The sequence below is a fragment of the Rhinoraja longicauda genome, chromosome 9 (genome assembly GCF_053455715.1).
Source record: "Rhinoraja longicauda isolate Sanriku21f chromosome 9, sRhiLon1.1, whole genome shotgun sequence".
NCBI lineage: Eukaryota > Metazoa > Chordata > Chondrichthyes > Rajiformes > Arhynchobatidae > Rhinoraja > Rhinoraja longicauda.
The window spans coordinates 31323584-31351581 of NC_135961.1; the positions used below are offsets into that span (position 1 = coordinate 31323584).

Below are 27998 nucleotides of genomic sequence, written 5' to 3' on the forward strand. Positions count from 1 at the left end.
AAAATTATAAATGGACTGGTCAAGCTAGATGCAGGAAAAATGTTCCCAATGTTGGGGGAGTCCAGAACCAGGGGACACTGTCTAAGAATAAAGTGGAGGCCATTTAAAACTGAGGTGAGAAGAAACTTTTTCACCCAGAGAGTTATGAATTTGTGGAAATCTCTGCCACAGAAGGCAGTGGAGGCCAATTCACAGGATAAATTAAAAAAAGATCTCTAGATGAATTTAGATAGAGCTCTAGGGGCGAGTGGAATCAAGGGATATGGGGAGAAGTTAGGGCGGCACGGTAGCGCAGCGGTAGAGTTGCTGCTTTACAGCGAATGCAGCGCCGGAGACTCAGGTTCGATCCTGACTAAGGGTGCTGCACTGTAAGGAGTTTTGTACGTTCTCCCCGTGACCTGCGTGGGTTTTCTCCGAGATCTTCGGTTTCCTCCCACACTCCAAAAAAGACGTACAGGTATGTAGGTTAATTGGCTGGGTAAATGTAAAAATTGTCCCTAGTGGGTGTAGGATAGTGTTAATGTACGGGGATCGCTGGGCGGCACGGACTTGGAGGGCCGAAAAGGCCTGTTTCCGGCTGTATTATATATGATATGATGATATGATGAAGGCATGCACAGGTTACTGATTGTAAATGATCAGCCATGATCACAATGAATGGCGGTGCTGGCTCGAAGGGCCAAATGGCCTCCTCCTGCAACTATTTTCTATATTTCTATGTTCCTATGAAAGAAATTTGCATATGGCAAGAAATAGTATTGGGTAGACTGATGGGACTGAAGGCTGATAAATCCCCAGGGCCTGATGGTCTGCATCCCAGAGTACTCAAGGAGGTGGCTCTAGAAATCGTGGACGCATTGATGATCATTTTCCAATTTTCAGTAGATTCAGGATCAGTTCCTGTGGATTGGAGGGTAGCTAATGTTATTCCACTTTTCAAGAAAGGAGCGAGAGAGAAAAGAGGGAGTTAGAGACCAGTTAACCTGACATCAGTGGTAGGGAAGATGCTGGAGTCAATTATTAAAGAGGTAATAATGGTGCATTTGGATAGCAGTAAAAGGATAAGTCCAAGTCAGCATGGATTTAAGAAAAAGAAATCATGACTAATCTTCTAGTATTTTTTGAGGATGTGACAAGTAGGATGAAGGAGAGCCAGTGGATGTAGTGTATCTAGACTTTCTGAAAGCCTTTGATAAGGTCCCACACGGGAGGTTGGCGAGCAAAATTTGAGCACATGGTATTGGGGATAGGGTATTGACATGGATAGAGAATTGGTTGGCAGACAGGAAGCAAAGAATAGGAATAAACGGGTCCTTTTCGGAATGGCAGGCAGTGGCAAGTGGAGTGCCGCAAGGCTCGGTGTTGGGGCCGCAACTATTTACAATATATATTAATGATTTGGATGATGGAATTAGAAGTAACACTAGCAAATATGCAGATGACACAAAGCTGGGTGGCAGTGTGAACTGCGAAGAGGATGTTAAGAGGTTGCAGGGTGACTTGGACAGGTTGCATGAGTGAGCAGATGCATGGCAGATGCAGTATAATGTAGATAAATGTGAGGTTATTGACTTTGGCGGCAAAAACAAGGAGGCAGATTATGATGTCAATTGTGTCAGATTAGGTAATGGCGAAGTGCAACGAGACCTGGGTGTCCTTGTACACCAGTCACTGAGAGTAAACGTGCAGGTACAGCAGGCAGTGAAGAAAGCTAATGGCATGTTGGCCTTCATAACGAGAGGATTTGAGTATAGGAGCAGAGATCCTTCTGCAGTTCTAGAGGGCCCTGGTGAGACCACATCTGGAGTATTGTGTGCAGTTTTGGTCTCCTAATTTGAGGAAGGATGTCCTTGCTGTTGAGTGCAGCGTAGGTTCACGAGATTGATCCCTAGGATGGCAGGACTGTCATATGGGGAAAGATTGGAGAGACTGGGCTTGTATTCATTGGGATTTGGAAGGATGGGAGGAGATATTATAGAGATGTATAAAATTATAATTGGACTGGACAAACTAGATGCAGGAAAAATGGTCCCAATGTTGAGGGAGTCCAGAACCAGCGGCCACAGTCTAAGAATAATGGGGAGGCCATTTAAAACTGAGGTGAGAAGAAACTTTTTTACCCAGAGAGTTGTGAATTTGTGGAATTCTCTGCCACAGAAGGCAGTGGAGGCCAAATCACTGGATGAATTTAAAAGAGAGTTAGATAGAGCTCCAGGGGCTAGTGGAATCAAGGGATATGGGGAGAAGGCATGCACAGATTACTGATTGTGGATGATCAGCCATGATCACAATGAATGGCGGTGCTGGATCGAAGGGGCAAATGGCCTCCTCCTGCACCTATTTTCTATGTTTCTATAAGGATGATCAATGTTCCTTGGTACATTTAACTGGGCTGCATCGAAGGAGTAACTACTGGTGGTCTGGTTCTGGTGAAACTGAGCGCAGTTTGGTACATGTACTGGGCATTTATTGAGTTGGTGACTTCCGATTACTTGTTTGCCAGCAGTGCTGGCCAACTAAGAGGAAGAATGCCATGGTATTTGAGTCCAGAAATGAGTGAGGAGTGTGATATCACCACAGGGACAACCTACGGTACTCAGACAGGAGGCCAGCAGCATTACTGACGTACCCCAAGTGGTGCTTTTTTTCCGCCATGTGAGGAGCAGATAGATTTGATTCACCAGAGTTCATTTAAAAAACATATTAATTTCAATAAAATCCTCACTCAAGTCCAATAAACGTGATGAGATGAACTCTATTCTGACATTTCACATCACTATAACTGAATTTTAGAAGATCTCAATGGGTAGGCATTACTGTATCACATAATATGCACTTTATACATCTTCCAGAGGTGTATAAAATCACGAGGGGAATAGATAGGGTTAATGCACAGAGCCTTTTACCCAGAGTAGGCGTATCAAGAACCATAGCACATCGGTTTAAGGTGAGGCAGGCAGGATTTAATACAGACAATATTTTACTCACATGTTGGTGGGTATATTAAACGAGTTGCCAGAGGAGGTAGTTGAGGTAGATAGAAAGACACTTGGACTAGTACATGGATGGGAAAGGTTTAGAGAGATATGGACCAAACATGGGCAAATGGCATTAGCTTAGATTGGGCATCCTGGTCAGCATGGACAAGTTGAATGATTTTATGTCTTTGACATTTAGTGCCTACAGGCAAGATCAAACTTTGAGATTTAGTAGGTTTAAGGTGAGGGGGCAACGATTTAATGGAAACCTGAGGGGTAACTTTTTTTACACAAAGGGTGGTGGGTGTATGGAACAATCTGCCAGGGGAGGTAGTTGATGGGCCAAAAACAGACATGTGGGACTAGTTTAGATGGGGCATGTTGGTCGGCGTGTGCACGTTGGGACAAAGGGCCTGTTTCCACGTTGTATGACTATTTCTTAATAGGTGTTCCATTGGTAACTGGAAATATCCTGATGGTAATTCTTGTAAGGGAATGATCTTAATGCACAATAGTCAATATTTTTTACATCAAATGCATAAATATATGCTTATTATTTGATAACAAAATCTTTCTGGTTTGCGCAGTACTTCCTAAGGAATGGCCTATCCCACAAGCACACTCCTTGCAGAATTGATCAGGTGTGCAAAAAGAAATGGAAAAAAATTGGGAAAGGGAGCTTTATTTACACATTCCTTCAACCCCAATGGACACATCCTGGTACCAAACTTTATGATACTTTAAAATGAGTTTTCAAATCATGTTACAATTAAATACCTGGGTGAAAGTCTTAAGTATTGGCTAGACCATTGAAAGTTCTGAAAAAGGAACATTCTCTGTTAGCTTTACAGCAATGAGACTGCATTCACCAGATACTTTCACGAATAGGATGACAAATCATGGATTCCAATGAGAAATTCACAGAACTAAAATTGGATGGAGCATTTCTGTCATTTAGAATGGTACTTCAATGATAATATGACTTTCAACTGTAGCAAATTGAGATAGTAGCGCGTACATGAATTCAGAAATACTACGTTAGCACCAATCACAATGCGTTGAACAAATTCTAGGCTTAACCTAACAGCGATAATGTTAATACTAATGAACCTCTGGGTAAAACAGAAACAATGCACTTGCCTCACAGGGAGAATTCCTAATGGGAGATGGAAAAATCATACTTCTCAACTCATTGAAATCTGTTGTCTGAATTTCTCTGGTGTCGAGGAACAGAAAATGACCTGAAGAGAAAAAGAGAGAAATTTAAAAAAATTAAATAGTACTTTTGGCAGGTATATCAGATTCATTTTTATATTACTGTCAGCACATTGACTTCAAGGTAGTATCCATCCATCCAAGGCTGCTTCTATTTCGCATTATCCTCATTGAGCTTTCAACTCCAATAGCTTCAACTACTCGAAGTAATAAAACTGTTCAGGAGGAAAAAAAAATGGCCTGTGGTACAAAGCTTGTTACTGAACGGTGTGGAGGTGAATATAAACACAGTTGAGGAAATTCTCCTGAGAATGATTCTGGAGATAAATTGGCAATTTTGGCTTATCTTTGTCTTGAGTGTTTGCATGCAACTCCGGCTTTGCTGATAAACAAATAGTGCTGTGCAGAATCTAACAATAACTAATCTTGCTCAATGGACGATTCAGCTTGGTTGAGTCTTGCAAAGAGTGAGTACGTGGAAACAACTTAAGGGAAGACACTAAAAATGAGTACATTAATGGTGTTTTGTGGCTCTACCTTTCACTCTTTGTACATAAACACTGGAACAGAAACAAAAATATATTCCTATATTTATTTTATAAAATAATAAAAAAAATATATGCGAGTATAAATTAGGTAAATTATTATATCTGACATTAAAACAACATGCCTTAAAATGTTTTATATGCAAATAAATATTTTGAAGTGTAGCAATTGTGACTTGCAAGACAAAGATAGCAGGCATTTCAGGAATAGCAAGCCTCCAGCAATCAGTTTTAAAAACCAAAGTGGCAATCACTAAGGGATTAACTTCTACTCACACTCCCATCTCCCCCCTCCTCCACCCTAGTCATTTTACCAGTTCCATAGTTCCCCACAATATATCCCTCCTGTGATCCCACCTTCCTGAGCCAACAATGGGCTTACCAGGCACCAACCATCCTGAGGTCATTTGTGGCCAACCTTGATTGGTCCTGGTCTTTTCTTACCTCCAACTCTTCGTCTCACCCCACCCCCCCACACCCTAGTTTCAGTCTGAAGAAGGGTCCCAACCCGAAACATCACCTGGCCTTTTTCTCCAAAGATGCTGCCAGAACCCGCTCTATTACTCCAGCAATTTGTGTCTATCTTTGGTATAAACCGGAATCTGCAATTCCTTGTTTCTACTAAAGGAATATTGTTGGTCAGCATGAAGCAAAGATCTCAAGTACAAACATTTTCACAGGTCAAGCAGCACCTAGGAAGAGTTAATGCTTCAGACTCAATAACCAGAGATCTTGCTTTGATTTTCTTAATTATGACATCAGCCCAAACCATAACAAGCATTTGGATGACAAATATCTTTCAGTAGTGTAGTTGAATATCAGCTCAGAGTGATACTTACACTGCTACTATCGTTTGTAGCAAACCGAGAGAGTAGCATGTACATGTCTTCAGGAATCCTATGTTAGTACCATTCACAATGCACTGAATTAATTCTGGGCTTATCCGAACAGGGATAATGCTAATTCTGTTAGTATTATCCTTATTAGCATAAAGGATAATAGTTACAGAAAATTGAATCTTTTCCAATTATGATAAGCTTTGTAAATAAACAAACATATAGCTTATTTATATTGCGGCAAAACATGGTGTCTCTTGCATGTGGTCACAGTAGACTATTTCTGTACCCTTGCTAATTGAGTATTGGGGGTATGGCAATACTCAATTGTACTGTTTGTAAGAAAAATAATTTCACTGTGTTAGAACTTCACACATGCGACACTAAAAGCACTATTGAACCACTGAGAGGGCGGCACAGTGGCACAGTGGTAATGTTGCTGCCTTACTATGCCAGAGACTAGGGTTTGATCCTGACTACAGGTGCTATCTGTCTTTATGGAGTTTATACTTTCTCCCTGTGATCGCATGGCTTTTTTGCTCTGGTTTCTGTAAAGAGACGTCCTTTGCACACAGAGTCTTTTACTGGATATTGTTTATTAATTTCACTACACACATGTTATGCCCTAGCTGTCCGTGGTCATCACCGGAACTAGAGAGCGAGCTGGAGGTGGGGAAGCTACAATTATACAAGAGACAATGGGGAGTGGTTAGTAGTGGTGAGGTCACTATGTTAAAGGAACATGCACTGATCTACATCCTTCCTCTTGGAAACAAAAGTGACCACGGCTCATGCGCTAGGCTCAAACTACAAGCAGGGAGCAGATAGAATGCAGCACAACACAGACTACTCGTACACACCGTACCGGACAGGCGGCCTGACCACTCTCCCAGAGCGGGTGCGCAACCCACCATCCCCTCCGGTCGAAGGAACAGCCTGGACGGGTGCGGGTACAGAGGCTGGGGAACCAGGGGAAGGAGGAGGACTGGGAAGCGATACACGCGCAGGCGAGGGAGGGGAAGGGGGCTGGGGCGACTGCGGATTTACCGGAGCAGGAGGCACATCAGGCACCGGGGACTGGACGGGAGGTGAATACGGGACCGCGGGAGGCGGTGCAGGCTCGTTTACCAGCATCAGGTGCTGGCGGGTACGACGATACACGGTGCCCTCGTAGTTGACCAGGTACGACCGTGGAGAGTCAGCATTGCCGACGACCACGGCCAGCCGGTGGTGACCGGAGGTGGACTCCATCCGGACGACCTGGCCAGCGAACAGAGGTGGAAGTGGACGGGACGATTTGTCAAAGGAGCGCTTCTGAATGAGCTGCTTTTCAGTGAAGCGCTCCCTGACAGCGGCAGGGCTCCGAGCCGTGGGTTGCAGGGATTGCTGGGAGACGGGGATAGGGGGTCTAGTGGTGCGGGACATGAGGCGCTGGGCAGGGGAACCGAGCGCGGGGTCCCGGGAGATGTTGCGGAGGTTGAGGAGGGCAAGGTACAAGTCCGAACTGTCAAGCCGGCAACGTTCCATCAGTTCCTTAGCGCTGCGGACAGCGCGCTCTGCAAGTCCATTGCTTTGCGGGTACTCGGGGCTGCTGGTGATGTGGCGAAAGTTCCACCGGGTGGCGAAAGCAGCAAACTCCGCGCTGGTAAACTGGCTGCCGTTGTCGGACTGGAGGGATGCCGGGGAACCAAAGGTAGAGAAGTGGCGGCGAAGCTTCCCGATGACGGCAGCAGACGTGAGGGACGGCAGCAGGTCCACCTCGAACCAGCTGGAGTAGGAGTCCACCAGGACCAGGTAGTGTTTGCCACGCCACTCGAAAATATCGGCGGCAACAGCCATCCACGGCAACTCGGGAGCCGGCTGCTGCAGGAGAGGCTGGCGCTGCTGATGAGGTAATAGGCTGTTGCAGGCAGCGCAGGCGGAGACCCTGTCCCGGATGTCCTTGACCATGCCAGGCCAGTAAAACTGTGCTTGGGCCTGGGATAACGTGGCCTCCACCCCTGGGTGTCCGTTGTGGGCAGTCTGGAAGTAGTGATCTCGCAGCGCAGCCGGCACCACAACCTTGTGACCCTTCACCACCACGCCCGCGTGCAGCACCAGTTCATCCCGAACCAGGAAGTAGGGCACGGCACCAGCCGGCAGGGAAGACCGTCGTTCAGGCCAGCCACGGCGGATGACGCCCTCAAGCTGTTGAAGGTTCGGATCAGCGGCAGTGTGTGTGACCAGTGACTGCATCTGCCAAGATGGAACGATGTTGACGTTCAACACCATCAGGTCAGCCGATTCGTACGGATGGCGGGAAGTGGAAGGTAGTGGGGCACGGGACAAAGTGTCTGCCACGAACATCTCCTTGCCTTTGCGGTACACGATTTCGAATGTGAAACGCTGCAGCTGCAGCATCATTCGCTGCAAGCGGGACGAGGCTGCGTGGATGGGCTTGTTTAAAATAGAGACCAGCGGCTGGTGGTCAGTTTCGATGGTGAAAGTTTTTCCAAGAACGTAGTCTCTGAATTTGGAGCACGCGAACACCACGGCAAGGAGCTCCTTTTCTATCTGGGCGTAGCGCTGTTCAGCAGGGGTCATTGTGCGAGAGGCATAGGAGACGGGCAGCTGTCGGTCGTCGTAGAGCTGCAGGCAGGCAGCACCAAGGCCGAACCGAGATGCATCGCAGGTGAGGACGATTGGCCTGTTCAGGTCGAAGAACTGCAAAGTGGGGGTCCGTGCGAGTCTGGACCTCAGGGCCACGAAGGCCGATTGGTGGTGCGGGAGCCAGACCCAGGCATTGTCCTTCTTGGTCAGCTCCCTCAGGGGGGCACTCAGTTCGCTGAGGTCGGGTATGAACTTACCCAAGTAGTTGACCATGCCCAGGAAGCGCTGCAGGCCGGGCACGTCAGTGGGAGCGGGCATTTTGGTGATCGCCGCCGTCTTCTCGGGGTCTGGCTTCAGGCCCCCCGCCGTGAAAACGTGGCCGACGTAGGTGACTTCCTCAACGCGGAACCGACACTTCCTTCGATTAAGCTTGAGATTGATCTCACGAGCCTTGTCCAGGACTTGGCGGAGGTGTCGGTCATGCTCAGCGACGTCCCTCCCGTACACCAGGATGTCATCCACAATGATGGCGCACGGCAACCCAGCAAACAGCTGCTCCATCGTACGCTGAAAAACCTCGCTTGCCGAGTTGATCCCAAAAGGCATGCGGAGGAAACGGAACCTGCCGAACGGTGTGCTGAAGGTGGTCAGGAAGGAGGAACGTGCATCCAGCGGGATCTGCCAAAAGGAGCTCTTGGCATCCAGGACCGAGAAAACTGTGGCTGGACCGACCTGTGCCGCGACGTCCTCCACCGTCCGCATGGGGTAGTGCGGGCGTTTAATAGCCAGGTTCAGGTCCTTGGGGTTGATGCAGATCCTGATCTCGCTCGCGTCCTTCTTGGCAGTGACCACCATGGTGGAGACCCACTGGGTGGGGGCACTCACCTCCTTGAGGATGCCCATGTCCACCATGCCACGTAGTGTGGACTCCACGCGGCCCTTCATGGCAAAAGACACACGGTGGGCCGGTCTGACCACTGGGTCGACCCCCGGGTCCACAACGATCTTGTAGGCACAGGGCAGCTTCCCCAGGACGTCATCAAATCGGTCAGGGTACTCGATCAGGGGGTCCATGGGGGCCTGCACCAGGTGGATGTCGCGGTGGAATGAGACCAAACCAAAGTCCTGGCATGCACGGGCGCCCAGCAGGGTGACGTTGTCAGATGCTAGCAGGAGGAACGTGAGGGGCCGAGAGGTCTCCAGAACAGTACAGATAACCGTTGCCTTTCCCACGGCAATCAGAACGCCTCCCCCATAGGCATGGAGGCGGGAGTTGTCAGGAGTAACCCTCTCCCCCGAGCTTATCTGCTCGAAGAGGCCCACAGACATAACATTTGCAAAAGCCCCAGTATCGACCTTGGCAGGGAAGGAGTGTCCATTGACTGTAACATGCACGGATGGATCCGTTATCAATGCAGGTGCACCCAAAAGCGAAAACAGCATAGAGTCTCCATGGGAGGAAGTCGTATCTGAGCCATGGAGTTCCTCATGTTGGTACCGGGAACCGGTTGCGCTATCATCGGTCGCAAGGTTGTTTAGACTCCCTCTAGGAGCAGGGACAGGTCTCCCACGAGAACGACAAGCTGCAGAAAAATGGTTCTGCCTCCCGCAGGAATTACAAGTTTTGCCCTGCGCTGGGCAAACGTTATACCTGTGTGACGAGAAGTTGCAGTTTGGGCATCTGCGAGGGGTGACCATAGTGGGCGCGGAGGGGGTGACCCTGGTCTGCGGGTCATTCAATCGCCGGCGGCCGGTGAAATTTATGTCCTGGGGCGCCGGCCGAGATACTGAGCCAACAGCAGAGGCCATGCGTGCGGCATGTATGGCGTCCGTTAGCGACAGGTCAGGCTTCATCAGGAGCTCATCCCGCAGCTTAGAGTTTAGGAGACCGTTGACCAGGACGTCCCTGATCATCTCGTCGGGTGTAATCGTCTGAAGGCGGCACCGCCGAGCCATATGTCTTAAAGATGCAATGAAGGCGTCAACGTGCTCCCCTGGAGTCTGACGCCGCGAGAAAAAGTTGAAACGTTCGATAATGTTATTGGTGGGTATATCGCACAGGGCAGTGAACTTAGCCATGAGACATACCGGGTCGTTGCGGTCCTCCGGAGGGACGAATTCGAACGACGCATAGCGTTCCATTGCCTCCGGACCAGCCAGGTTGAGGAGCAGGTGAGCTTTTATCGCAGCAGTTGCATCAGGATGGGCAATCGCTATATAGTGCTCGTAGTCCCGCTGGAAGACAGTCCAGCGGTGCACTATGTCCTCATCAAAAACAAGCGTGTCCGGACGACGACACGAGGGAGCCATGGCAAAGTGGAAGGATGGGACACAACTGGGACGAACAAATGCTAAAAATAAAAACCCGATAAACAGGAGACGCAAGTCTACCGCTCTGACACCATGTAAAGAGACGTCCTTTGCACACAGAGTCTTTTACTGGATATTGTTTATTAATTTCACTACACACATGTTATGCCCTAGCTGTCCGTGGTCATCACCGGAACTAGAGAGCGAGCTGGAGGTGGGGAAGCTACAATTATACAAGAGACAATGGGGAGTGGTTAGTAGTGGTGAGGTCACTATGTTAAAGGAACATGCACTGATCTACAGTTTCCTCCCACACTCCAAAGATGAACAGGTTTATAGGTTAATTGGCATTGGTAAATTTGTAAACTGTCCCTAGTGCGTAGGATAGTGCCAGCATAAGGGATGGTCGCTGGTTGGCAGGGACTCGGTAGGCTGAAGGGCCTATTTTCACGCTGTATCTCTGAAGTCTAAAGGGTCTCGAACTGAAACAATATCTATCCATGTTGTCCAGAAATGCTGCCTGACCCATTGAGTTACTCCAGCACTTTGTGTCCTGCTGCGCAGCAACTAGCAGCTGCAGTTCTTTGCTTTTCACTTTCACCGTTGTTTGCATGAATCATATTGGGAGACCCATTTGTGCTATTAAGCTGTGTTAGATGCCAAATAAATAATGAAACCTGGCAAATAGGTTGATGGAAGCTTAAATGCTAAGTTTTTGAAAAGTGGTGCAGCTACGAATAGCTTTCAGTCAACAATGAGCAGCCTATCTTTACCTTGTAGAGTAACATCATACGTGGTCTGGAGGGACAACTGAGAAAAAGTTCGGAGCCTCCTTCTGTGACATAATAAATTAATAAGGATTATCATTGTGCTGTGCAAATGGTTGGTAAATTTATCTCACTGAATATTCTGTAGATTATTAGTGGCCTTGTAGTTGTGTTATGAGACCCATCAATGTGTTAAAAACAGCCGTGAGATAAAAGCTTATCCACCCCAAAGTGTTCAACTCAAACCGCCACTAATTGGGTGCATGAATTAAACAATTAATGAGTCACAATTGACAATGTTCATCCAGATATTTTTCATTGTATTGATTGTGAAACATTGCCGGTCACAGTCTTTACAGCGTTTCAAAGGAAAACAACTTCTAGAAATCCACATGTGTAGTTAACGGCTGGACTCTTTTACAAACCAGAACGGAAGGAAATCATTTAAATTGTTTGGAACTTCAATGAATTTACAAATTTGCCTTTTTCCAAAATACCCTGAAAATGTCAGGCTTTGTTATGCGATGTATAATTAAGTTTTAAATGGAAGTCTAAGCCATGACAACAATTAAGTAACTCCAGAACTGAAAGAAAAATACATTTGTATGCGATCTGTCATTCCCACTCAGAAATATTTCAACCCATTGCATTCCTCTGTTTTTAAAATATATATTTTTTTCAATATTTATAATATATGTATAAATTGTTTGTGCAGTATTGTGCATTATCCTCTTGGTTAGCCATCTATGAGTATTCTTCTGATAGAATTATTCATGCGGTTATAGTCTTTTTAAATTAATAGTCATACTAAATTACTTTTCCTTCACAGGAACGTATACCATTCTTTAGAAGGCTTAGGAAGTTCAGCATGTCCCCAGCAACTCTCACCTACTTCGACAGATGCCCCGTAAGAAACATTTCATCGGGATGCATCACAGCTTGGTTTGGGAACAGCTCCACCCAAGACAGCAAAAAATTGCAGAGAATTGTGGACGCAGCCCAGACCATCACACAAACCAACCTCCCTTCCATTGACTCCATTCACACCTCACGCTGCCTCGGCAAGGCCACCAGCATAATCAAGGACAAGTCGTACCCCGGCCGCTCTCTCTTCTCCCCTATCCCATTGGGCAAAAGATCCAGAAGTGTGAAAATGCACACCTCTAAATTCGGGGACAGTTTCTTCCCAGCTGTTATCAGGCAACTGAACCATCCTACCAACTACTAGAGAGCAGTCCTGAGCTACTAGCTACCTCATTGGAGATCCTCGGACTATCTTTGATTGGACTTTATCTTGCACTTTTTCACGTTATTCCCTTTATCATGTATCTGGATACTGTGGATGGCTCGATTATAATCATGTATTGTCTTTCCGCTGACTGGTTAGCATGCACCAAAAGCTGTTCACTGTACCTCAGTATGCGTGACAATAAACTAAACTCAAACTCATTCATTTACCTAGACATACATTTAGTTCATGTTAAGCTTTACATGCCGTAGAGCACAGAATCACAGAGTCAGATAGCATGGGAACAGACTCTTTGACCAAACGTGTCCATAAGGAACGTGATGCCCCATCTACTCTGGTTCCACTTGCCTGCAATTAGCCCGTATCCATCTAAATCTTTCCTATCCATGTATCTTTCCAAATGTCTTTCAAATGGGATTATAGTACCTGCCTCGACTACCTCCCCTGGCAGCTTGTTGCATATATCCACCAGCCTATGAGTGACAAAGTTGCCCCTCAGGATTGCATAGAATCTCGGCCCTCTCACCTTAAACGTATGTCCTCTGGTTCTTGATTCCCCTACTCTGGGTAAAAGACTCGGTGCATTCACCCTCTCTATTCTCCTCATGATAACGTATTGGTTGCTGAACATCAGGGATCTCCTTGAACTGTTGACTGAAAGCAACCAGCATTGGAAGAGGGGGAGTCTGCACCACAGATATACAGTATTTATTGGCAAAATCTTTCAAAATTGGCAATGAGAAAGGTTGCTTCACAGTCATTGCAAATTATACATTTTCCAATAATATTTAGTTCCTAGCAGCGTGACATGGAAGAAGAAAAAACAATGGCAGAAAGTAAGCAAGAATTAGTAAATTAACAAAAAGAAAGGATTCATTCCTGGGGATTATTATGACTTCGGAGAGGAGGGGAGAGATGTTTAAACAACATGGCTCTGTTGGTTGGCAGAGGAGTTTAGTATGGTTTAGGGTTTCAGGTTTAGATATTTACGTTCAGGTTTAGATTTATTTTGTACCATGTGTACCAAGGTGCAGTGAAAAGCACAATCAAGGACAAGTCTCACTCACACACACACACACTCTCACTCACATCAGCATAATCGAGGACGAGTCTCACTCACCCACACCAGCATAATCAAGGAAGGGTCTTACCCCTGACACTCCCTCTTCTCCCCTCTCCCATAGGGCAAAAGGTACAGAAGTGTGAAAACGCACACCTCCTGCTTCGGCATCAGTTTCATCCAATGGTTTCAATAGGTCTGAAGAAGAGTCCCGACCCAAAACATCACCCATCCTTTTTCTCCAGAGATGCTGCCTGACCCGCTGAGTTACACCAGCACTTTGTGTCGATCTTCAGTATAAACCAGCATCTGCAACTCCTTCCTACACAGTTTCTTCCCAGCTGTTATCAGACAACTGAACCATCCTGTAACCAACTAGGGAGTGGTCCTGAGCCACCATCTACCTCATGGGAGATCCTCAGACTATTTTTAATCGGACTTTACCTTACACCAAACGATATTCCCATTATCCTGTATCTGTACACTGTGGACGGCTTGATTGAAATCATGTATATGAAATTATCTTTCTGCTAACTAGATAGCACACAACAAAATAGCCTTTCACTGTACCTCGGTACACATGACCATAAACTAGACTAAACTAAAGTAGCTTTGTTTTGTAATCTATCCAATTAGATCAGATAATAGTCTAGGTGTAGTGGCAGTAGTTCAATTTCATATAATGCAAAAGATCTATCATCAAGAAAAGCTAATGACCAGTTAGACCAGTAAACTGAATTATATCATTGTGGACTTGTGCAGACTCGTGTGAAAGGGTGTGCCTAAATGTAAGATTTTTAAAAAAAATTCAATTTTACTAACAGAATTGTACATCAATAGACTGCTTCAATTCACTCTAATCACAAGAAGGTAATGCACCAAACCAATATCAATAGGATTGATTTTCTGTTCCTTGAAATAAGGCAATGCTGCCTGTAACACTGTCAAATGAAGATGATGTGCACAAGGTCATGGTGATTCAGTAGTCCTAGACTGGTCGATTCGAAGCCCTGATGGATGTTGACATCATCTTTCATCCCATCGTAACAAAAAAAAATCCCAAGCACATCAACAGATTACTGGCCTCGTGTAGACTGTTAACTAAACACAGACGACTGCAGAATTGGAAATTAAATTATTCTGGGCACAATACATCTGCCCTTTCAACTCAACACAAATCTTAATAGTAAAGGACAATAGAGGTGAGAATTTTGCAGAGGTTTTAGAAAATAGAACACTAAAGCCTAGGAACAGGCACCTTTGGCCCACAATGCCCATGCCAGGACATCATGACAAGATAAACTATTCCCTTTATCCTGTATCTGTACATTGTGTACGGCTGGGTTGCAATCATTTGCAGTCTTTCCACTGACTGGTTAGCACGCAACAAAAGCTTTTCACTGTACCTCGGTACACGTGACAATAAACTACAAAAAACTAAAAATAAAACTGATTGCTTCTGCTTGCACATGATCCATATTCCTCCATTTGCTACATGACCATGTGCCTATCCAAAATCTTCTTAAACTCCACTATCATTTCTGCCTCCACCAACAAACCGGGCAGCACATTCCAGGCACCCACCACCTCTGTGTAAAACAAATTCCCAGCACATCTCTTTTAAACTTTGCCCTCTCATCTTAACACCACACTCTCTAGTCTTTGACATTTCCAACCTCGGGAAAAAAAGGTTCTGACTTATGTTACCTTACGTAATTTGACATATTTCTATCAGGTTTCCATTCAGCCTTCATCGTTCCAGGAACAAACAATCATGGTTTGTCCAATCCATCCTTGTAGCAAATAACACCAAATGCAGGCATCATATGCCACATAAAATCCCTGCTGAGATGTTGCCTGACCCACCGAATTACTCCAGCACTTTGTATCTGTTTTTGTAAACTAGCACCTGCAGTTTCTTTTTTCTACGTAGACAGGGATGTTGTCTACAATTACCACAGGGGCAGCATGGTGGTGCAGCAGTAGAGTTGCTGTCTTGCAGCGCCAGACACCCTGGTTCAATCATGTAAATTCTCCATGTGACCATGTGAGTTTTCTCCAGGTGCTCCGGTTTCCTCCCACACTCCAAAGACATACAAGTTTATAGGTTAATTGGCTTCGGTAAAATTGTAAATAGAAACATAGAAAATAGATGCAGAAGTACGCCAATCAGCCCTTCAAGCCAGCACCGCCATTCAATATGATCATGGCTGATTATCCAAAATCAGATGTAAACTGTCCCTAGTGTGTTGGATAGTGCCAGTGATCGCAGCTCGGTGTGGACTCAGTGGGCCAAAGGTCCTGTTTCTGTGCTGTATATCTAAAATCTAAAGTCTAAAAGATGGCTGCAGAATTGGAAATTCAATGCATAGAAAAATGGTGTAAATAAATAGGACTTGTGCGACTAAGGAGTGATTGTGACTGGTGTGTATATTGACAATGGCAATAAAAATTGAGGGGAGATGAAAAATGTATTGTCAATTTACTATGACCTATTTACAATACTGCACAAAGTTACAATTATCTTCATTGCATTTGTAACATGCAATGCTCAACTGATCTATTTCACACTTTACACCTTGCCCACAAATCCCTCATACCCTTAGTCCAAACTTGCCTGAATTAGACCAATCCAATCTGACTCAATTGGGAAATGAGTTCCACTCACTGAAGGAGATTCCTCTCTTGGTAGGGACGTCTCAGCGCCCGGTGCGGCTCGGCCGCGGGGCCTTCCATCGCCCGGTAAGGCCGCGGGACATTTCAGCGCCCGGTGCGGCTCGGCCGCGGGGACTTCAATCGCCTTGTAAGGCCGCGGGACGTTTCAGCGCCCGGTGCGGCTCGGCCGCGGGGACTTCCATCTCCTTGTGGGGGTTGTGCGAGTCGGTCGCCTCGGTAGGGGTTGAGCTGTTTGTCCGTGGGCGTGGGGGAAGAAAGGGGAAGTTTTGTTGCCTCCATCACAGTGAGGGGTGTTTGGAGTCACTGTGATGGATGTTTGTGTTGGGGTCGTGTGTCTTGTGTTCTTTTCTTTTTTTGTTGTGTTTTGTAACTGCTGGAAATGTAATTTCGTTCGGTATCTCGGTACCGAATGACAAATAAAGTTCTTTATCATGCAATTGAGTCCATATTTCATCTTGTGATGAAATATCATTGACCTGAGATGTTCTCCACTCATGAACACTGTCTGATCTGCTGCATATTTCCAGTACTATCTGTTTTAATTTTGCATTTATTCCATTTTATTTTAGACTCATTCGGAAGTGTAAGGTGCACAGTGGAGCCCTAGTGAATTCGAAAGGAATCAGAGGGGAAAACTCTCTAGGTGCCCAAAGTCATATCAAGCACAAAGAAGGGTCTGACAAAGGGCTCCGACCCAAAACATCGCCTCTCCTTTTTCTCCAGAGATGCTGCAGACTTTGTGTCTATCTTCGCTGCAAAGAAGGATAGCCAAAGGCAAACAATTCAGCTGCAGGGTGATCCTGGAGGCAGTTCCTGCTGCAGTAGACTCAGTTATATTTCACTGCTGCCTTAGTGACTTTCCTTCACAGTTAAGGTTGGAAATGGGGTTGCTTGCTGATTCCTGCACAGTTTTCTGTTTGCACTTTCTCAAGTAATGTGACAGTTTACATCTGCAGCTACAAATGTTAGGAAGCTTGACATAGCAGTCTTCTTAATCAGTGTTCATCTGATTATGTTTTATCGCCATGCATCACAGCATGGTTTGGGAACACAACATTGAACATAAAACAGCACAGCACATTGTTCATGCTGAACATGTTGATGGAATAAACTAATCTCCTCTGCCTGTATGTGATACATATCCCTCCATTCCCTGCATACCCATGTGGCTACGCAAAAACCTCTTGAACGCCACTATCGTATCTGCCTCCATCACCACCCCTGGCAGCCCGTTCCAGGCACCCACTACCCTCTGTGTAAAAGAAAACCTGCCCCGGGTATCTCATTTAAATGTTGCCCATTCTCACCTGAAAGTTATGCCCTCTAGCCTTTGCCACTTACATCCTGGTAAAGAAGTTCTGATTGTCTTTCGTTATTTTGCCTCTCATAATTTTATCATTGCTACCAGGTCTCCCCTCTGAATGCATTTTTGAGTGGGCATTGGGAGCCCTTCTGATCCTCTTGATACTGGAGTTAGTTAAACATTTGTGAGAGATTTCAACTATGGGATCAACTTTGGGATCATGACTGACTCTGGGTCTTTTAACTGCTCACCCTCTCTGCAGGGGGAGAAATGATTGTTAATGGTTAGTCCTAGACCTCCTGTAGCTTTACTCTGAAGTATTAGACTTCAGACTTTGTTGAAAGATCATGGAAACAGGTACTTCGGCCTACCGAGTCCACACCAACCAGCGATGACCCCGTACACTTACACTATCCTTCACACAAGGGACAATTTTACTATTTTACCAAAGCCAATTAACCTACAAACCTACAAACCTGAACATCTTTGGAGTATGGGAGGAAACCGGAGCACCCAGAGAAAACCCACAGGGTCACAGGGAAAACATACAAACTCCGTACAGACAGCACCTGTAGTCAGGATCAAACCCACTCTGATTCATAAAGAGAACAAGTCAAAAGGTAAAAAATAAAATAAAAGGGTGTCAGATAAGGGGAGAAGAGGAGCCAAAAGGAGGGATATGCTGTAGGTGGAAGGGAATGGGGAAGGGAGAGGTGGGGGGGGGGGGGGGGGGGGGCAGGGGCGGGGTTGCGAGTCAGTATCCAGATTCAGAGACAGTTTCTTCCCAGCTTTTATCGAGCAACTGAACTGTCCTCTCACCAACTAGGTATGGGTCCTGACCTCCCATCGACCTCATTGGAGACCCTTGACATATCCTTAATCAGACTTTACCTTGCACTAAATGTTATACCTTTTATCCTGCATCTGTACACTGTGGACAGATTGATTGTAATCATGCATAGTCTTTCCACTGACTGGATAGCATGCAACAAAAAGCTTTTCACTGGACCTCGCTCGGTACAACTGACAATAAACTAAACTATTAAACTATCAAGGCCAGTGTTCAACTACCTTGGTACAAATGACAAAACTAAACTATTAAGCCTTTAAATTAATATCACTTGGCTCAAAGGTGAAATTTTGTATCAGGCACCTTCGGAATAACATGTTTTTCTCCCTGGTTCTTCACTGGAAGATCGTGCGTCTTTCACTGTCCACGTTGGTTCATACATCTCGGATGTCACTGAAAACCACCCACAATCGTCTTCTTCGAACGAACAGTGTGAGCCGGCTGGAAGGTTACCTGGAAGGTGAAAGAAGAGTATCTATGATTTTCCTATCCAAAATAAACAATTACAGAAGCAGATGAGGTGATACAAGTATTTGATGTGGCGACTCTTGTGTACTGCTGAGGTGAGATCTGCTGTATGATTTTACCAGGTTGTGTGCAAAACACTTGAACATTATTCCTTTATCTAAATGTCATTCCCTTATCTAAATGTTATTCTCTTATCATGTATCTATACACTGTAAATGGATCGGTTGTAATCATGTATTGTCCTTCTGCTGACTGGTTAGCACGCAACAAAGCTTTTCACTGTACTTAGGTACACGTGACAATAAAACTAAACTGAAACGGAACTGAACAAAGCATTTCACTGTACATGTGATAATAAAGTATCATTGAATTCATTGGGGATGTGTGGCAGCAAGAGTGGATTATTTCCAGCAATCTGTTTCAAAGTGGCAAGCAGCATTTCTGGAGAAAAGGAATAGGTGACGTTTCGGGTCAAAATATCTGAAGAAGGGTTTCGACCCAAAACATCACCTATTCCTTTTCTACGGGAATGCTGCCTGACCCGCTGATTAACTTCTGCAATTTTTGTCTATCTTCTACTTCAAAATGCCATGTTTATAAAGTATAGTTTCATTCGCAATTAGATGGATTTGTCTTTAAGTGGTCAGCTTAGTTTTTGCCGGGTAGTTAACGAGTCTTTGATGGATGTAGATGATGCCTCGGGCTGGTTTACAGTATGGACAGCTGTTTCTATTCTATAAGTTGAGGCACAAGACATTGGAAAGGGAACGGCAAACTCAGCAACACTCGTCGGGAAAAAACATTGGGTGCCTTGCTCAGAGCTGGCCACCTCTCCTCCTGCATCAGAAAAAGTCATACACTGTGCATTTCCACTACATTCAATAGTCAAGTCCAAGTGTGTCGTATTGTCCTATGTCCCAGACAGAACAATGAAATTCTTACTTGCAGCAGCACTACAGAACATGTAGACAAAGTACTATGTACATTTAGAATTCTATCATTTTCAATGTTGCATATTGTTGCTTCAAACCATTCTCTCAAGGACTTTGTCAATACCCTTTAATATCGTGGGCGGTCAAAGGATATGCGGCCAATGCAAATAGCACCGAGATTAACATAAAGTGTGCAAAAAGAACAGAGCAATAAAGCACGGGAACATGCCCTTCATCCCACAATGACTATGCTGAACACAATGCCAAGGTAAACTGATCTCATCTGCCTGCACATGATCGGGTGGTGCCACCAGCAGTGGTTGCCTCGCCAACAGTCTGCCTGTCTTTTCTTCTTTTTGTTATTTTTAGTCTGTGTTAAAAAGTATGTTTTAATGTCCCTTGGTTTGTTTTATGTGGGCGATGGGGGAGGGGGTGGTGGGGGGAAACCTTTTTTTCAATCTCTGACCTCGACGGTGATGCGATTTTTTTCCGTATCGTATCTCCGTGCCCACTGCGGCCTAACATCGAGGAGATGGCGGCGTTTCCTGGAGACCAACGGGCGCTCCAAGCCACGGGCGTCTGCGGGACTTTAACATCGCGGAACTTGTGATCCCTTTGCTGGGGATCGAAGCTCCAACCGCGGGGCATGTGGACTTTAACATCGTGAAGCCCACAGTCTCTGGTAAGAAGAGGCCGCCCCGATGTGGGAGTTTCAATCACCCTGAGGGGGGCTTCGATCGTTGGCTGTGGGGGCTTTGATCGCCCCGACTGTGGATGGTTTGACTGCCCCAACCACGGGAGAACAAGAGGAAGAAGATTGAACTTTATTGCCTTCCATCACAGTGAGGAATGTGGAATCCACTGTGATCGATGTTTATGTTAACTTTCATGTGGTTGTGTGTCTTGTTGCTTTTTACTTAGTATAGCTGTATGGTAACTCAAATTTCACTGTACCTTAATTGGTACACGTGACAATAAACTGACCTTGAAACCTTGATCCATGCTCCTTCGTCCTATGTATATTCATGCACCATCTAAAAGTGTCTTAAAAGCCACTATGGTATCTGCCTCCATCACAATCCTGACAACGTGTTCCAGACACCCGCCACCCTTTGTGTAAAAAAACTTGCCCGGCACATCTCCTTTAAACTTTGCCCCTCTCACCTTAAATATGTAAGGGGAAGGGAGGCGGTGGAGGGAGTCAGTATCCAGATTCAGGGACGGTTTCCTCCAGCTGTTATAAGGCAACTGAAGCGTCCTCTCACCAACTAGAGAGTGATTTTCCTTTAAACTTTGCCCCTCTCACGATAAATCTATACTCTCTCATCATTGACATTTCCAAAAATATACCGTTTTTCTTCAAACTCTATTCTCAGATAGAAGCTGAATGAGGAGTGAGCCCATGGCATTTAACAGCACAATAAAGTAAATTTAGAATATTAACACACTAAACTGGAATATTGGACCAGAAAATAAGAAACGATAAAAGAAAATGATTCGGAATTATGTTAAATTAGATACAAGAAAATATTTTTTCAGAAAAATTAATGTTTCGGATAATTTGTAAAGAGGCAACAAATGTAAATTATAGTAAAGATGTTGAAAGTATTGTTGGATAGTAATAAGTTCATAAGTTATAGGGGCAGAGGTAGGCCATTCAGCCCATCGAGTCTACTCCGCCGTTCAATCATGGCTGACCTACCTTTCACTCTCAACCCCATTCTCCTGCCTTCTCCCCATAACCCTTGGCAACCTTATCAATCAAGTATCTCTCAATCTCCACTTTAAAATATGGGAAGCATTATATACTTTCAGGATGAAAACTCTAATTTGAATTGCTTCTTTTCTCTATCTTTTCCTTCCACAAGGTAAATAAAGAGATCCCTCAAATACCAATTTAACCTTTCATAGTATCCCAGCACTATCCCTTTCCTCAGTAATGAAGGTTGTAACAGGCTGCAAGATCAAATGAACCGATAACAACAATGAACTTGACGATTTCTATGGGGTCTTTCACTTTGCCTGAACATCGTGGGTCAAATACTGTCATTGACGTACTATTTAAGTGTAGTTACTGTTAGACCATATGACACAGCAGCAGAATTAAGACATTGAGTTTACTTTGCCATTCAATCATGGCTGATTTATTTTTTCCTGTCAACCCTATTCTCCTGCTCTCTCCCCATAACCTTTGACACCCTTCCTAATCAAGAACCTATCAATCTCCGATTTAAAACTACCCAATGTCTTGGCCAGCACAGCCATTTGTGCTAATGAATTCCATAGATATAACAACCACTGTGGGCGGCACAGTGGTGCAGCGGTAGAGTTGCTGCCTTATAGTTTGTACGTTCTCCCTGTGACCGCATGGGTTTTCCCCGGCTGCTCGGGTTTCCTTCCCATAATCCAAAGATGTGCAGGTTTGTAGGTTAAATGGCTTTGGTAAAGATGGTGAATTGTTCCTCGTGTGTGGAATTGTGCTCATGTACGGGGATCGCTGGTTGGTGCAGGGCCATAGGGCCTGTTTCCCTAAACTAAACTCCATTCTAAAGGCACATCCTTTTATTCTAATGTTGTAATGCAAACAAATGTAGCTGTCAATTTGACAATAGTAATGCCCCTCAAATACGAGAGTTAAGCATTTAATAATCCATTTTACAATCATATTAATTTGAAACAGAGGTAGGCCACTTCACCCCTCAAGACTGGTTCATCATTTTATAAGATTATGGCTGATTTGATTGTAACCTCAACTCTGCTTTCATCTCTACTCATTGTAAACTATCACCCTGCAGGAAGAGAATGCCTTCATAATCTTCAGAGAAAAAATCTTGCGTCGACTCTATCAAAACCTTGACCTCTTGTTCTTGAATTTCCTACAAGAGGAAATGTTCTCTCCGTGCCCACTCTCAGGAACTTGTAGAGTCATAGAGTCATAGAGTATGGACAGACACAAAATCCTGGAGTAACTCACCGGGTCAGGCAGCATCTGAAGTTCTGCCCTGCACAAACAGTGTGGAAACAGGCTCTTTGGCCCAACTTGCCCATGCCGACCAACGTGCCCCATCCACACTAGTCCCACATGCCTGCGTTTGGCTCATATCCTTCTTCTAAACTTCTCATTTCTTATATATTTCAATTTAACACATTTCAATCGTGTTCTATCGCACTCTAAATTCCAGCAAAAATGTGTCTAACCCGACCAACTTTTCCACATAAGGCACACTGCCCATTTCAGGTAGGTACAGGGAACTGCAGGTGCTGGTTTACAAAAAAAAGACACAACATGCTGGAGTAACTCAGCGGGTCAGGCTGCAGCTCTGGAGAATGTGGAGATCCATGTTCTGAGTTACTCCAGCACTTTGTGCCTTCCCATTTCAAGTATCGGTCCAGAATACATTTGCTGAACAGCTTTTATTGCATTGACAATGTTCCTTAAATCAGGAGAACAGTACTGTTTGCGGTACTTCAGATGTTGTCTGACCAATATCCCATAGAACTGAAACCTAATTTCTCTATTTTTATATCCAATTCCCCTCGCTACGAACAGTAACATTCTGCTAGCTCTCCTAATTATTTGATTCACCAGCATACTGGAAAGTTTTAAGTCAAGCACTAAGGACACCCAATCCCTGCGAAATTGAAAGTCCTGCAGACTCTCACCCCTTAAAACAAAATGGATTTTTAAAAAATCCAATTTAAACAGCACATTTAGCAACCATATCTTCAGTGTCTTCATCCAAGTCATTCATATGAATGGTAAGATCTTGGAATTCCCTCCTATTTGAACTATTGGAATATCTTCACCAGAAGAACTTGAGCAGATTAGAGGGCAATTAAGGATGGGCAATAAATGTTGGTCTTACCAGTGACACCCAGACCCCAAAGAAATGAATATATGGATATCCCATCCTTTAGATTTACTGCTGTACTCTTTTTCCTTGTGCTGAACTTGGATACATTTTGGTAGCTGTTTAATGAATAAAGCTGCCTGCGCTAGGTACATTACCTATCGTCTATGTAATTGGAGACACTTGGACAACCTTTTATTCAACCTTTTATTCAACTTTATAGAGTCATGGAATCATAGAGTCTGGAAACAGGCCCAGAGCATGGAAACAGGCCCAGAGCAGCGGCCCAACTGGGCCACACGCACCAACATGTCCCATCTACATTATCCCCACCTGCCTGCATTTGGTCCATATCCCTCTAACCCTATCCTGTCCATGTAGCTGTCTAAATGTTTCTTAAACATTGCAATAGTACCTGCCTCAACTACCTCCTCCAGCGGCTCTTTCCATATACCCATCACCCTTTGTGTAACAAAGTTATCCCTCAGTTTCCTATTAAATCTTTCCCTCCTCACATTTCACCTATACCCTCTGGTTCTCGGTTCCCCTACTCTGGGCAAAAGATTCTGTGCGTTTACCTGATCTATTCTTACCACAGTTTTATACATTTCTATAAGATCACCCATCATCCTCCTGCGCACCAAGGAATAGAGTCCTAGTCTGCTCAACCTCTCCTTATAGCTCAGGGCCTTGAGCTCTGGCAACATCCTCGTAAATCTTCTTTGCACCCTTTCCAGCTTGACTATATCTTTCCTATAACATGGTGCATAAAACTGAACACAAATATGGGCCTACCAACATCTTATATAACTGCAACATGACCCTCGAGCTTCGATACTCAATACTCTGACTGATGAAGGCCAATGTTCTGACCACCCTATCTACCTGCGATGGTTTACCTGGCACTAAACCCCGGTTGTACCTGTACACTATGGGAGGCTTGATTGCAATAATGTGTAGTCTTTTTGTTGACTGGATGGCTTCATGCAAGGTGACACTTTCCATTGACAGGATTAACATGAGAATATAAAATCAACTTTGAACTGTTTAAAGGTTTTACTGAGAATTGTGGATTGTGGAAAAAGATCTACACAAGCTGCTTATGTTACACAAAACACATCAATCTCATTGATGTGGCATAAGCAGGATTCTAGGCATTACTACATTGGCAGTAGACCATGTCCAAAGAAATCAGTAATGATGATAAATGTTATTATCCATTTTAAACAACCAGATCCATATAAAATAAATATATTTTTGTAACCTCCCAAAAAATAACGGTGCAATAACTCCTACTTGTCATCAACATTGAATGTCTCGCAGACTTTGATTAAACAATGTCCATTATAATCATTGCATTTAATCATTCCGGGAATAATTTATCATTAGGTTACGCATATAAGGTAGGTGATTACTTAAAAGGTGATGTGCATTCTATCATGCTGGCATGTAATCACAAATGTTATAAAAAACAAAGGATGGGCATGCATATACTTTCTAATCTTGGTCTTTAAAGTTGTTAGTTAACAGTAGGTTAACCTCTCACTTGACGGTGAATCGGCGACCCCACTTAATGAAGTGATGGTGTTTTCCATTCTGAGTTGGGAATTTGTGCATTTTCAGCTTCATGCAGACACATTTGCTATTACAAGGTGCCGCCTATAAAACATTAAGCCCAACGTATTTTGAATAGTACAGCAATTACTAACCCTGTCATTACCCATTTAAAAAAATTCTGCTGATATTAGTCAAAGTCAAATCTTAAGCAGTTTTAATCAGCTGTTCACAGCTCTTAATCCCCGGTATTAAAGAGATTGATTTGAAAAGCTTGGGATGGAAATGCACTCACACAACTCCTGGAAAAATGTTACTGTGGATTCGAAAATGAGAGTAACCTGGAGAACAGCATTTTTCTTAACGTGTTCCCCAGTGTTTTATCACCCATCAGGAGGTTTGTTCTAATTTTTCAGCAGTTTTTGTGATCTTAAGGCACTTTCTTTCCCCTGGTGTAACACTTAAGAACTAAGGGGGACCCGCCGTGGATTGTGGTGGGGGGGGGGGGGGGGGTGTATGTGTATGTATATGTGTGTGTATATATATATATGGATTTTACAGAGTACTATGTTTACATGTCTGCTGTGCTGCTGCAAGTAGGAATTTCATTGTTCTGTTTTGGGACATATGACAATAAAACAACCTTGACTCTTGTTTCCAAACCTGAATACTCTGAATATCTGAATCACCTTTTTCCACACCTAAACCTGGGTGGCCTTGTACACTAGTCACTGAAAGTGAGCGTGCAGGTATAGCAGGCAGTGAAGAAAGCTAATGGCATGTTGGCCTTCACAACGAGAGGATTTGTATAGGAGTAAAGAGGTCCTTCTGCAGTTGTATAGGGCCCTGGTGAGACCCACATCTGGAGTATTGTGTGCTGTTTTGGTCTCTTAATTTGAGGAAGGACATCCTTGCTATTGAGGCAGTGCAGCGTAGGTTCACAAGGTTAATCCCTGGGCTGGCGGGACTGTCATATGAGGAAAGATTGGAAAGACTGGGCTTGTATTCACTGGAGTTTAGAAGGATGAGAGGGGATCTTATAGAGACATATAAAATTATAAGGACTGGACAAGCTAGATGCAGGAAAAATGTTCCCAATGTTGGGGGAGTCCAGAACCAGGGGCTACAGTCTAACAATAAAGGGGAAGCCATTTAAAACTGAGGTGAGAAGAATTGTTTCCACCCAGAGAGTTGTGAATTTGTGGAATTCTCTGCCACAGAATGCAGTGGGGGCCAATTCACTGGATGAATTTAAAAGAGAGTTAGATAGAGCTCTAGGGGCTAGTGAAATCAAGGGATATGGGGCGAAGGCAGGCACAGGTTACTGATTGTGGATGATCAGCCATGATCACAATGAATGGCAGTGCTGGCTCGAAGGGCCAAATGGCCTCCTCCTGCACCTATTTTCTATGTTTCTATGTAATTTACAGAAGCCAATTTTCTGTGCAATGTGGACGACTTGGTTGTATTCATAAAAGGACACATATTGCTGGAGTAACAGCAGGTCAGGCAGCATCTCTGGAGAACATGGATCAGGGTCGTTTTGGGTCAGAACTCTTCCTGTCACCTATATACCTATATAGATGACCCAAAATGTCACCTTATCTTTTTCTCCAGAGATGCTGCCTTACCCGCTGAGTTATTTCTGCAGTTTGCCTCGATCTTTGGTATAAACCAGCATCTGCAGTTCCTTTCTACACATCTCTCATGAACATGAATTGGTGACGTTTTGGGTCGAGAGCATTCTTCAGATTGAATAGGTGACATTTCGGGTCGAGACACTTCTCATTAGACAATTGACAATAGACAATAGGTGCAGGAGTAGGCCATTCGGCCCTTCGAGCCAGCACCGCCATTCAATGTGATCATGGCTGATCATTCTCAATCAGTACCCCATTCCTGCCTTCTCCCTATACCCCCTGACTATCCCTGGCTATCCTTAAGAGCTCTATCTAGCTCTCTCTTGAATGCATTCAGAGAATTGGCCTCCACTGCCTTCTGAGGCAGAGAATTCCACAGATTAACAACTCTCTGACTAAAAAAGGTTTTCCTCATCTCCGTTCTAAATGGCCTACCCCTTATTCTTAAACTGTGGCCCCTGGTTCTGGACTCCCACAACATTGGGAACATGTTTCCTGCCTCTAACGTGTCCAACCCCTTAATAATCTTATACGTTTTGATAAGATCCCCTCTCATCCTTCTAAATTCCAGTGTATACAAGCCTAGTCGCTCCAGTCTTTCAACATATGACAGTCCCGCCATTCCGGGAATTAACCTAGTAAACTTACGCTGCACGCCCTCAATAGCAAGAATATCCTTCCTCAAATTTGGAGACCAAAACTGCACACAGTACTCCAGGTGCGGTCTCACTAGGGCCCTGTACAACTGCAGAAGGACCTCTTTGCTCCTATACTCAACTCCTCTTGTTATGAAGGCCACCATTCCATTGGCTTTCTTCACTGCCTGCTGTATCTGCATGCTTCAGAGATGCTGCCTGACCCGCTGAGTTACTCCAGCACTTGGTAACCAGCATCTTCAGTTCTTCCTTTCTACATTGATTGTATTCATGCACAGTCTTTTCTTTGACTGGTGAGCACGCAAACAAAAGCTTTTGACTGTACCTGGGTACATGCGACAATAATAAAATTCACTAAACTAGACTGTACGAAATAGATCTGCCAACATTAAACAGTAAATAATCGGATGTTGCCAAACAAAATCTGATAGCGTCTAACAAAATGGTAAGTCTGTAGTGGATAACGGCTGATGAGCTATCACATTGACATCAGCATGCATGTAAAATAAAGATGAATGG

The 27998-nt window shown here is 44.6% G+C and overlaps 1 protein-coding gene across 2 annotated transcripts in view; it reads right to left on the reverse strand.

The window, feature by feature from the left end:
* LOC144596574 (ALK tyrosine kinase receptor-like) overlaps window positions 1–27998 on the reverse strand; it is an 887900-nt gene that overhangs the window by 240016 nt on the left and 619886 nt on the right. For both annotated transcript variants that reach the window (XM_078405054.1, XM_078405053.1), the window contains exons 8-9: window positions 18682–18831; window positions 4119–4219 (exon numbers count right to left, since the gene is read on the reverse strand). In XM_078405054.1, coding sequence (XP_078261180.1) covers window positions 4119–4219; window positions 18682–18831 — 251 coding nt within the window. The remainder of the gene's footprint in view (window positions 1–4118; window positions 4220–18681; window positions 18832–27998) is intronic.